This window comes from Vicia villosa, unplaced genomic scaffold (assembly GCF_029867415.1).
Source record: "Vicia villosa cultivar HV-30 ecotype Madison, WI unplaced genomic scaffold, Vvil1.0 ctg.000960F_1_1_1, whole genome shotgun sequence".
Lineage (NCBI taxonomy): Eukaryota > Viridiplantae > Streptophyta > Magnoliopsida > Fabales > Fabaceae > Vicia > Vicia villosa.
The window spans coordinates 191698-205480 of NW_026705431.1; the positions used below are offsets into that span (position 1 = coordinate 191698).

Genomic DNA, 13783 nt, shown 5'->3' on the forward strand with positions numbered 1-13783 from the left:
CAAGGTGACATATGCCTCTACTATTAGAAGCTTAAAATACGCAATCGTATGAACATAAGAAAATATAAGATATGTGATTGGTGTTGTATGTAAATTCTTGGCTAATCCAGAAAAAAGAACATTGCAATGTTGTAAAGTGGATCTTAAGATATCTCTTAGGAACATCCAAAATGAGTTCATGCTTTGGAAGTATAATACCTGAACTGATTTTCTATACATATGCAGATATGGAGGGAAATGTTGATTATATGAAATCTACTTTTGGATTCCTAATTACATTTTTTGAGTAAGTTATATTTTGTCAAGCAATTTTGCATGAGTGTATTTCTTTGTATACCACACAGGCGGATTTCATTGAAACAACATAAGCTTGCTAAGAAACATTATGGATGGAGCAATTCTTGCATGAATTAGGGCAAGAACAATACAAGAACGTTATGCATTGTAATAGTTAGAGCATAATTCACTTGAGTAAAAATCCGAGTTTTCACTCGAGGTTTAAGCACATCGACGTGAGATATCATTAGATACATAATATATTGGAATCCAAACAATTACAACTTGAAAATTTTTATGATATGATGACCAAGACCTTACTTAAACAAAAATATGAGTTGTGTAGGTTAGTTGCTGAACTATTGGAGCCCTTAACCTAAATCGAAAATGATGGGGGAGGGGGGATTGATGGGGTTTTCCTCCTAAGCTGAATAGAAAATGAAGGATTGACAAATAAAATTAAGGATTAATATCCTTTTTGGCCCCGTATGTTAGCCTTAGGGTTCATTTCGTTCCCTTAACTTTAAATAGGTTCATATTGGTCTCTTAACTCTTTAAAACGTATCATGTTGGTCATTTTTGTCTAATTAGCGACAGAAAAACTAAAAAATCGGTCGCTGAATCAGTCGCTAATATGACAAAAAGGAATAAAATGGTACATTTTGAAGATGTAAGGGACCAATATGGAACTTTTTGAAGTTAAGGGAGCAAAATAAACCCCGAGGTTAACATACGAGACCAAAAATGGTATTTAACCTAAAATTAAAGGCATAGTTCATTGAAACAACATATGCTTGCTAAGAAATGTAACACCCCAAATCTACCCAATGTTTATAATAAAATCAGAGTGCTAAAAGTTCCAATCAACATGAGGTATTACATTTCAACTCTAAAACAACCGCATAAAAAAACTAATTAAATAGATACATAACACATATAAATAGGGAGAAACTCATAACAATCAATTAGTCCTCACACACAAATCAACTTTAATAAAAGCATGCAGTGGAATCCACAACTTATAAACTTCAACTGATAGCATCTTTGTCTAACTTTAAAACAAAAAGAATTAAACTTCTCCAGAAACAACTCAAGAATTCAACTTAAACATATCAAAGAACAAAACAAGCGTCAATATCCCCCCGAGTGCTACGTATCATAGCAAAAGACACCAACTCGAACTAACAACAGTAATAGCTACTCCTCTTGGTTACCTGCACGTTGCCAACAGAGGGTAACGTTCAAACAGAAGGGGTGAGATAACAAACAATATAAAGGAACATATGATAATAACTATAGTGAGAATAAGATCACACGCAATTCACCACTTCTCAACACAATACAACTTTTATCATAACAAAACCATCAACAAGGCATAACAACGATTTCAACTTCACAACGATATCATCAACACAGCATGACAACTACTTCCTCATCACAACTACTCAAAAATGCAACTTAATATGCGACTCATTACTATGCATATGCATGTGGTACCAACGGAGCAAAACTCCCAACTTAATATTTTCCAATTAATAGAGGCCAACATATTTGCCAATCCAGGCAAACTTAATTTGCCAATCCAGGCCAACATATTTGCCAATCCAGGCCAACTTAACAATGCAACAACGGATACGACTCAATGATGTAACATTCACAAGATACAACATTCATAACACGCAACAACATCGACTAAATACCAACGAGGAATAACCTCCAACTCAAATGCCAATATTCAGTGGCATCAACAACATCATTACTATTGTAGCAATTCACAATATGTCAATCACATCATTAGGATATGTCAACATACAATAATATTAAACTTCATACTACCTCACGATACCGGGAAAATACAACTTAAAAAAAGTTCTCAGAAATTATTCAAATTAATTTCATTAGATAGGAAATAATTTTAGCTTTTCGAAAGTTCAAACGGCGCGTCAAACGAACACCCGAGTCAAAAGATATGAATTTTCAAAGTTTGAAAATCTGTCAGCTTCAGCAATGTAACCGGTTACATCAAGGATGTAACCGATTACATCCCCCTGAATTTTCCTCTGTTACGCAATTTTGAAATATGTAACCGGTTACATCAAATCATGTAACCTGTTACATCACTTCCAGTAACCCAAAAATCCAATTTTTATAGGATGTAACTGGTTACCTCAAACATGTAACCGGTTACATCACTGAACCAGAGCCAAAAACTGTATTTTTTCTGCTACGAGTTTTATTCCCCAAAACCCCTAAAACTCCATTTTCACATATCAAAACATCGATTTAAGTCGTAATTTTTCAGGTCCAACCTCAGTATCACACACACACACAAACACACACACACACACACACACACACACACACACACATATTAAAAAAAAAAACACACACACACACACACACACACACATATATTAAAAACACACACACACACACACACCAATTGCATCAGTTTCACAACAATTCATACATCAATTTCAATATTCTTCAACAACATCAAAAATGCAATAATTATACAAACATGGATATTAAAGCATGGAATTCAATCCTCACCATAACCTATCATCATACAAACCCTTATAATGCAAGAACCCCACCCTTACCTTGGATTGAAGGTTGCCCTAAGCTTCCAATAGGGTTGTCCTAGCTTTCTCTTCTCTTCAATTTCTACCTTCTTTCACAAATGTCAATTCTATTTTCACTTCTCAAATTTTATTTTGTTTCGGTTATTCTCATTAACTTCTAATCTTACTAATGAGCTTAATCCTTACACCCTCGCAATGCTACTACCAACTCTAAGTTAGGCCCAAATGCTAGTAACCTCGTATACTATTACTACTAATTACTTAATAAAATGACATAAGACTAAATAATCTCATAATTATCAAATAATTTGAAAAAGACACCATAAAATAATTAAAAATAACTGGGCGTTACAAAAAACACTATGGATGGAGCGATTCTTGCATGAATTAGAGCAAGTACAATACAAGCACATTATGCATTGTATTAGTTAGAGCACAATTCACTTGAGTAAAAAATGAAAGATTGACAAATAAAATTAAAGAAAATACATATTAAAATGAAAAAATCTCTCCATATATTATGGTATTGTTCACATATTTGTAAAAGAAAATTCAAAAGAGAATTTAATCACTTTTTATATAATATAATATAGGTGAGATTGTAATTTTTTTGCGTATTATCTTTAATTTAATTTAATATATATATATATATATATATATATATATATATATATATATATATATATATATATATATATATATATATATATATTCTTATTCTATTGTTATTATTTATAGTGTAGGAAAAGTATGATTATGTGACTATCAATTATCCGTAAATTATATTATTTTGAAAAATGATATTCTTACATCAGATTTTTACACCACACCTTAGACACACTATTTTTATTTTATTTTGACTTTTTAATATATTTTTTTTCTAAAACCTACTTTGATTAATGAAATGTTAAAACTTGGTTAATATAGGACAAAGTTTAGTTTATATATATTTTGACATAAAATTAATATATATGGTACCGACTTTAGTTAATCATATTTATAAAATTGGTTAATGTAATTCGTAATTTGGTTAATGAGTCAGTCGTCGTCACTTTTATTCTTCTTCTTTATCTCTTACAGAGGGCTGATTTAGGATCGATTTTGATCTAAAATCACTCCTCGTTCTTGTTTCACTATTAGTTAAATAAGCGATTTTCACATATATGTAGTGTTTCTTTTATTTATTTTTTGTGATTTCGTCATTTTAGTGTGTTGTTGTTTGTTTTAATTTTCCGTCTTTATGCATTGTATTTTGGTTTTTCGTCTTTGTGCGGTGTTCATTTGTTTCAGGTTGCAAGATGAGTTTCGATCTAGTGCAAATTCAATCTATGACTTTGGTGTCATTAACGCTACAGATCCGGAGGCATGGATATTTCAATATAGTCATAGTTACATTTGGTAAACATATCCAACTTTCTGTTTTATGCTATTAACATGGATGCAGTGAATTTGTTTGCAGATTCATGATTTTTATTTCTGGCGATTTTTAATTTGGATTGCAACAAAGTACTCTATCAATTGGAATAAATGAATTTTTTTTAGTAAAAAGAATTTGGTTAATGAGTTGTCTAAACTAAAAAATATTAAATAGTAAAATAAAGTTGGTTAATAAAGTGTAAATGTTGGTTAATACATTTATAATTTAGTGTCAGAACATGGTTAATAGTATGTACTTTATTGGTTAGTGAAATAGTGAAAATAGTTAATGAATTATAAGTAAAATAATTGACTAATGACTTATATTTTTGTAGTTAATACAATTGTGAAGTTGGTTAATAATTTTTTTAAAAAAACAAAATATACTTTTTACAAATAATATTATTTTATTAAAAATACTGTTCTCCGTACCGTATAATTACGGGAACTGTATATATGGTGTAGGTGCTGGTCTAGAAAAGTGGTGTAGGAATAACAAATCTTTCTCAACATAACAATTGGTGTTCAAGAAATAAACTAGTTTTCCATAATGTTCGACTGATCTTACATAGCAATGTTGAAATAATAAATTTGATTTTGGCCTAATTATTATTGGTATTCTTGGGCTTAGTTATTTTGGACGTGAGTAATTTTGGGTAAAGTTTCTAGAGAATTCTTGTAGTATTTGGAGAGTCTAGATATTTCTTATTATTGTAATATTCTCTAGAATACTCTTTGAATTTCTAGGATTGAGAACTCTCTAGAATTAATGAGTCTAGAGTTCTCCTTAGAGTACTATAAATAGAGATCTCACACATTTGCATCAAGTAAAATACAAAGTTCTCTCTTCCATAAAGAATTCTCCTACCTATCAAGTTTTTATTCAAGCCTCCAAAATTTCTAAACACTTGACCTACACACAAAAACAACCTTAATTCCAACAAAGTGGTACCAGAGCTTTAAGGTCCTCAAAAAATGGAGAATGGAGGTTTCCCTTTCCAAATACCGATGCTCAAAAAGAACAACTATGATAATTGGAGTATCAAGATGAAGGCGCTACTAGGATCTCAAGATGTGTGGGATATCATTGAGAAAGGCTTCATGGAGCAAGATGAAGCCTCGTTAAGCCAAAGTGCGAAAGATACGTTGAAAGAGTCAAGAAAGAGAGACAAGAAAGCTCTATTCATCATTTATCAATCGGTGGATAAAGATACTTTTGAGAAGATATCCAACCCAACGACGGCCAAAGAAGCATGGGACAAGCTTTAAACTTGCAACAAAGGAGTTGAGCAAGTAAAAAAGATTCGTCTTCAAACTCTTAGAGGTGACTTTGAACGTTTGTTTATGGAGGAATCCGAGTCAATTTCTATTTATTTTTCTCAAGTATTGGTCGTAGTCAATCAACTTAAAAGAAATGGTGAAGATGTTGATGATGTGAAAGTCATGGAGAAAATACTTCGCACTTTAAATCTAATTTTTGACTTCATTGTTACCAACATTCAAGAAAACAAGGATTTAAAGACCATAATCATAGAGAAACTCATGAGTTCCTTACAAGCATATGAAGAAAAACAAAAGAGAAAAACTAAACAAAAGGAGGCTATAGAGCAACTACTACAAGTCAACATAAAGGAAGCAAACTATGTAAACTACAAGATCCAAAGAGGACGAGGTCGCGGCCAAGATCGTGGACATGGACGAGGACATGAAGGAGAAGGAAGAGGAGGTTACAACAACTACTCTAACAACTTCAACAATGGAGAAAGAATTTGGAATCCAAAAGTGACAAGAGGTCGTGGAAGAGGAAATTCATGGTCGAGGTATGAAAAATCACAAATCAAGTGCTTCAACTACAACAAGAATGGTCACTATGCATCCGAGTGTAGATTCTCGAAGAAGGTTGAAGAGAAAGCTAATTTTGTAGAAGAAAAAGGTGGAGAAGAAGAAACTTTGCTACTCGCATGTCAAAACCAAGTTGAAGAGAAAAGAAACAAGTGGTACCTCGAGACTGGAGCAAGCAACCACATGTGCGGAGATCAAAGCATGTTTTGTAGAGATCAATGAAGCGACAACTGTGATGTTTCATTTGGAGATAACTTAAAGATATCGGTCAAAGGCAAAGGTAAAATTCTCATACGCTTGAAGAATGGTAGTCATCAATTCATATCCAATGTCTACTATGTGCCTAACATGAAGAATAATATTTATTAGAGAAAGGCTATGACATCCACTTGAAAGAACATAGTCTTTTCTTAAGAGATTGTAGACATAACTTGATTGCTAAGGTGCCTATGTCAAAGAATAGAATGTTCTTTTTGAACATTCAAAATGATGTGGCAAAGTGTCTTAAGACTTGCTATACCGATTCTTCATGGCTATGACATTTACGATTCGGGAATCTCAACTTCGATGGTCAGAATGTTTGAAAAATAAGGAGATGATGAGAAGCTTGCCTAGCATCAACCACCCAGACCAACTCTGCGAAAGATTTCTAATTGGGAAGCAATTCCGAAAAATATTTCCAAAGGAATAAACATCAAGAGCCACAAAGCCGCTAGAGCTCATACACGCAGATGTTTGTGGGCCAATCAAACCCAACTTTTTTGGCAAGAGTAATTACTTTCTCCTATTTATTGGTGATTATTCCAGAAAAACATGGGTTTATTTCTTGAAGGAGAAGTTAGAAGTGTTTGAAAACTTCAAGAAGTTCAAATCCCTTGTGGAGAAAGAAAGTGGTCTTTCCATTAAGGCCATGAGATCTGATCGAGGAGGAGAGTTCACTTCAAATGAGTTCAACAAATATTATGAAGATCATGGAATCTGTTGTCCACTGACTGTGCCAAGATCGCCACAACAAAATGGAGTAGCAGAGAGAAAGAACCGAACCATACTTAACATGGTGTGAAGCATGCTCAAGAGCATGAAGATGCCGAAGGAGTTTTGGGCCGAAGCAGTGGCATGTGCAGTTTACTTGACAAATTGCTCCCTAACAAGAAGTGTGCACGAGAAGACACCACAAAAAGCATGGAGTGGAAGGAAGCCCGGGATCTCCCAACTTAAAGTGTTTGGAAGTATTGCCTATACCCATGTTCTAGACGAAAGAAGAACAAAGCTCGATGAGAAAAGTGAGAAATATGTCTTCGTAGGTTACGACTCAAGCTCCAAAGAATACAAGCTTTATAATCCAAATAGTGGAATTCGATGAAGAAGATTGTTGGGATTAGAGTGTTCAAGAAGAAAGGTATGATTTTCTTCCTTACTTTGAAGAAGAAGAAGAAATTGAACAACCAATGATAGAGGAACATCTTACACCACCGACCTCACCGCTACCAAGGTTGGAAGAAACAAAATCAAGTGAGAGGACACCGCGACTAAGGAGCATTGAAGAGATTTATGAGGTAACCGAAAACCTAAACGACATTAACCTCTTTTGTCTTTTTGGTGATTGTGAGCCTCTAAGCTATCAAGAAGCGGAGGAAAACATAAAGTGGTGAGACGCCATGGACGAAGAAATCAAGTCAATCACAAAGAATAATATGTGGGAACTTACTACACTTCCACGAGGACACAAAGCAATCGGAGTAAGATGGGTGTACAAGGTAAAGAAGCATGCAAAAGGAGACGTGGAGAGATATAAATTAAGATTGGTGGCAAAAGGATATAGTCAAAGACAAGGAATTGACTATGATGAGGTATTTTCTCCCGTTGCTCGTCTTGAAACTATTAGACTGATCATTTCTTTGGCAGCCCAAAATAAATGGAAGATCTATGAAATGGATGTGAAGTCGGCCTTCTTGAATGGTTTCCTCGAAGAAGAAGTTTATATCGAGCAACCATTGGGCTATGAAGTAAAAGGGCAAGAAGAAAAAGTCTTGAAGTTGAAGAAGGCGTTGTACGGTCTCAAGCAAGCACCGAGAGCTTGGAATGTTCGAATCGACAAGTACTTTCAAGACAAGAACTTCATCAAGTGTCCATATGAGCATGCACTTTATATCAAAGTGCAAAATGGAGATATTTTGATTGTATGCTTGTATGTAGATGACTTGATTTTCACCGGGAACAATCCAAGCATGTTCGAAGAGATCAAGAAAGAAATGTCAAATGAATTTGAGATGACAGATATGGGGCTTAAGGCATATTATCTCTGCATCGAAGTAAAGCAAGGAGGCAAAGGAATTTTTATCATCCAAGAAGGCTATGCCAAAGAAGTACTTAAGAAATTCAAGATGGATGACGCCAATCTAGTTGGCACCCCGATGGAATGTGGAAGCAAGTTAAGCAAGCATGAAAATGGAGAGATTGTGGATCCAACTCCTTACAAAAGTTTGGTTGGAAGTTTATGTTTGACATGTAGAAGGCCGAATATTCTTTATGCCGTAAGAGTCATAAGTCGCTACATGGAAGCTCCAACAACAACTCACTTCAAGGCAGCAAAGAGAATCATTCGATACATCAAAGGTACAATAAACTTTGGCTTGCACTATTACTCTTCTAATAATTATAAGATTGTTGGTTATAGTGATAGTGATTGGAGTGGAGACTTTGATGATAGAAAGAGCACTACTGGTTTTCTGTTCTTTATGAGAGATACTGCTTTCACTTGGATGTTAAAGAAGCAACCTATAGTCACACTATCAACTTGTGAAGCCGAGTATGTCGCCGACTCGTCATGTGTTTTCATGCAGTTTGACTAAGGAACTTGTTGAAAGAGCTAAAGATGCCACAAAAAGATCCTATGGAAATATGTGTTGACAATAAATCATCACGTGCTTTAGCAAAGAATCCCGTCTTTCTTAAAAGAAGTAAACACATCGACACACGTTACCACTTCATACGAGAATGCATAGAGAGAAAGGAGGTGAAGTTGAAGTATGTGATGTCTCAAGATCAAGCTACCGATATTTTCACCAAGCCACTCAAGTTGAAAACTTTCGTGAAGCTAAGGAGCATGCTTAGAGTCACAAATCAAGTTTAAGGGGATGTTGAAATAATAAACTTGATTTGTGCCTAATTATTATTGGTATTCTTGGGCTTAGTTATTTTGAGCTTAGTTATTTTGGGCTTAAGTAATTTTGGGTAAAGTTTCTAGAGAATTCTTTCAGTATTTGGAGAGTCTAGATTTTTCTTATTATTGTAATATTCTCTAGAATACTCTTTGAATTTCTAGGATTGAGAACTCTCTAGAATTAATTAGTCTAGAGTTCTCCTTAGAGTACTATAAATAGAGATGTAATGTCACACATTTGCATCAAGTAAAATACAAAGTTCTTTCTTCCATAAAAAATTCTCCTACCTATCAAATTTTTATTCAAGCCTCCAATATTTCTAAACACTTGCCCTACACACAGAAAACAACCTTAATTCCAACAAGCAAGTCTATGGTGGTGTGTCCTATGGTTCTCAGATCACCCTTTAAGAGATGTGGACTGTAAGCTCGTCCATGATGATACCATAGTCCTCAATGTTGATAGAAATGCTTTAACAGATCCATCGATGGCTCAGGCTTCATTAGTTTGACATGTAATCATGAATCATAATTGCAGTTTTCAATTTAGTTTCCATGGAAGTATGAATAGTTCTCATATCCTCTATCCATCAGAATTTAAACTCATATCTTTGTAGAATGTGAACTGAAACCTTATTAACCAGATCAAACTAAGTTTACATCAATTTCTCAGTTTGATAACAAATATAACAAAATACACAAATATACGCAATAAATAAATGAATTGCTAAAATATTTCTAGCACTTAAGACAAACTAATAACATAACTTATTTTCTGTCAAAATGAAGACAACAAACTGTCCAAGTAATCAACTCCCAAGTCCTGAAACACAAAAACATCATTCTCCAACATTTCTTCCAACTCTACCATCTTTTTTCTTGCAGGTTCTTCAATATTCATCACATCAACAAATCCTCTCTTCCTAGAATCCAATAACCTTTCACTGTTTGCAACACCATCAATTCCTTTCACACCACACCCTAAAGCATTTGTATTCATATTAGTAACTCTCTCTACTGGGAAGTTAAGACATGCTTTTGACCCTCTAATTCTCAAAGCTGCTTTATCATAAGCTAAAGCAGCTTCCTCAGCTTTATCAAATGTACCAAGCCAAACTCTCGCACCTTTCTTCGAAGAATCCCTTATCTCAGCTGCATATTTACCCCATGGCCTTCTCCTCACTCCTCTATAATGTTTTTCATCTCTTTTTCTCTCTTTTCTCACCACAACATCTTCTACTTTTTTCTTTGATTTATTAGCACTTTCACTTTTTTCCGTGCTTTTGTTGCTAGAAAAATCTTCTCCATTGCTTAACACCTCTTCCCAGAAATCAGCTCCCATTGATATCCATCTTCCTAAACTCGGTAGTCTTTGAAGAATTTCAACGGATCCATTATCTCTTTCACCAAGATTAGGCAAATCTTCCCATGTGTTAGAACATTCACCTTCATTTCCTTTTGTTCTTCCATCATCATTGCTTGTAATCTTAGCCCAAACATTCTCAAGAATAGTCTCTTCAGCACTTGCATGATGATGATGATTATTATTACTATTATGAACGTGAATATTCTCCATCTTGGTATAAACACATGAACAAAGAGGTAAAAAGAAATAGATATTAATATTATGATTCATGAGTGAAGTTATATATAAAGCTATAGATATAGTGTGAAGGGTATCTGACAGCTAAGATTTTGCTTTAACATGATTACATGAGTTGGAAACTTGATTATTAATGCATTGACCAGCTAGGTTTATGGAGGGATTCATGATTTTTCAACACTAAGATATGTTTATAAATTGATACGTGGACATTATATTATTGTTTAGGTTTTGACTTGTGTGCTTGTTCAATCATTTGGATATTTATCTCTCATGTAGAATTTGCATATTCTATGCATTGAATATTGAAATTAATTAAATTCTCAAATTCATTGATACATGCTATATTGTGAAGCAAAGAGGAGACGTGAAGGATTTGAAAGATGGTAAGAACTGAGGATTTGGTTGCTTTCTGTTGAATGGGAGTCATTATTTAATGTAAGCTAGGTTTATCAAATTTGGTTGCCTAACTTTTATTACTCTTCTTAGGGTTTGGATCATTTGGTTCAATGTAAGGTACTATAGTTTTGTAAGTTGTAAGAAGTACATGACATCATTTCATAATCACATAGAATATTACTTGAGTATTAAGCTATTAGCCAAATGCGAAGAGACGAATGAATGAATAGTTAAACTAATATTGTTATTTGATTTATTTATGTTTATATTTTAAATTTATTAAAGTATTAGTCGAAATCAAAGACTCTCCGATTTAAGAGTTAGTTACTAATATGTTGTCTTGTGAATTATGACAGTATTGTCACCTTATATTCTATTTGATCCAATAGGTATAAGATGATCTTCATCAAATTGGTATATCCTTTCTTGTATCTAAATCCTACTCAAGCAACTGCCTATGAACAAAAGTTGTCAACCAACTTAAATTTCCTCTTCCAATTGTATCAAGATACCTATGGAACTAATGATGAGTTTGTCCCTGTTGTATCTGAAAGTCTAGAAGTATGATCTACTTCTGGATTGAGAAGGAGGAATTTTGAGAGGATTTTAGAAACTATTTAGGGTACGTAATAATAAGTCGAAATCTGATCTTGAATTATATCTTGAGGAGTCTCCCTTAAAAGTTTTCTCTAAAGCTAAATTTGATGTTTTATCATGGGTGGTGGGGAATGAAGTCAAGTATCCTGTACTTACTAAATTGACAAAGGATATCCTAACTGTTCCAGTTACTACTACTGCTTCAGAAGCAACTTTTAGTGCTTGGAAAAGGGTTATTGATCCGAAATGATCATCTATGAAAATTAAGACAGTTAAAATGGTACTTTGCGGAGGTGATTAGGTGAAGGAGAAGTATGAGATTAAAAAGGAAAGCATTGCTAGTATTGTAAGTAAATTTTTCATGTCTTTTTTTTAATTTAATATGTATATTGTTTAATATTCTATTTCATTAATACATTTCCATTTGTAGCTTGAGGAACCACAAGATGAAACTTTGACATATCATTTTGGTGAAGATTCAGGTGTCGCTTCTTCTACAACTGCAATTTGAAGATTTGTACTTGCAATGCCAATGATAAGATTGTTCTGAGGCAATATTAATATAATGTTATGATATTTTGTATTTTTTTGAAAACATAAGTTTCATAACTTATGTTTTAAAAAGTTTTTTGAGTTGATTTTGTAATATAATGTCTAATGATATAATGTGAATTTCGTATCGAATTCATGCACAATATTATGTTGAAAATTCTGTTATTTAGTTTTTCAAACAAATTGGAAACTCTGACTGTCAATTAAATATGTTGGAAATTATGAAGTTTTTTTTGCTTATATTTCGAGTGGTCCGATTACCCAAATGAAAAATCATCGGACCGGTCTCGGTTATCATAAGGCAAGTAATTTAAATTCGGTCTGATATCTGTTGGTTTCTGGCCATCACTGTTATTGTCCGATGTTGATTTACCCGATTAGGGTTCCGATCCACTCCTCGGGAGCCTGCATACTCGGACCGAAAAAAACCCTAATCATAGTCGAAGATAGGATTTTTCACCAAACTACCATTCTTTTTTAATTTATATATATATATATATATATATATATATATTTGTTACTATACTAATGCTTCGGCAAAAAAGGACCCGATTTAGAGTATAGATCCAAATTGATCCTCACAAATTGTAGAACTCAAAATAATTTTGACAAAAAAAGAATCCGATTTAATTTCTTGAAAAATTTAACCGGACCATATTAGTCTTTTTCGTATATATTTGTTTAAAATCAATATTTTTCCTACTTTTAAACTATGATTGGACTGTCACGTTGGATTTTATTTTATTGTTCATTTTTTAAACACTAAATTGATTTTTAATTTCAATTTAATTTTAAACAACTCATATTTAAAAATATAAAAAAGCCAAAATTTGTTCCTAAATGAATCAAACAAAGAACCTTTAAAGCACATCATATGCTTTAATTTATATGCTTTGATCACTAGACTAATATACATTGATGAGAAATTACTCCAATAATTTGTAGTAATATTAAACATTTTTGAATTTAAAATAAAAAATAAAAAATTTATAAGATAAAATGATACTTATTTTTGAACTACACTAATTGTTCTTAATATTTTTAATGATGAATGTCTAACTTAATAATTTAAAATATACATTTACTTACTTAAAATAATTCATATATAAATATTTATTTATTTTAAATAATACAAAAATTTAAAAATAAAATTAATAAAATGTAAATTATAAATATAATTAATCAAACAGAAATAAATTTAATGATATTTACTTGAAATTAAATAATACACAAAAAAATATTTACTTGTTTCAAATTAATTAAAATTAAATAATTAATTAATTAATTTTAACAATTTATTTACTTATTAAAATATTTAATTAATTCAAATTAAATAATCAATTAATTTTA

General features: G+C 32.6%; 1 protein-coding gene across 1 annotated transcript; it reads right to left on the reverse strand.

The window, feature by feature from the left end:
* Positions 1–9359: 9359 nt before the first annotated feature.
* LOC131632550 (ethylene-response factor C3-like) lies at positions 9360–10884 on the reverse strand. Its single transcript, XM_058903289.1, has one exon. The coding sequence runs from the start codon at positions 10856–10858 to the stop codon at positions 10061–10063; it is 798 nt and encodes a 265-aa protein (XP_058759272.1). The 5' UTR covers positions 10859–10884; the 3' UTR covers positions 9360–10060.
* Positions 10885–13783: the final 2899 nt, after the last annotated feature.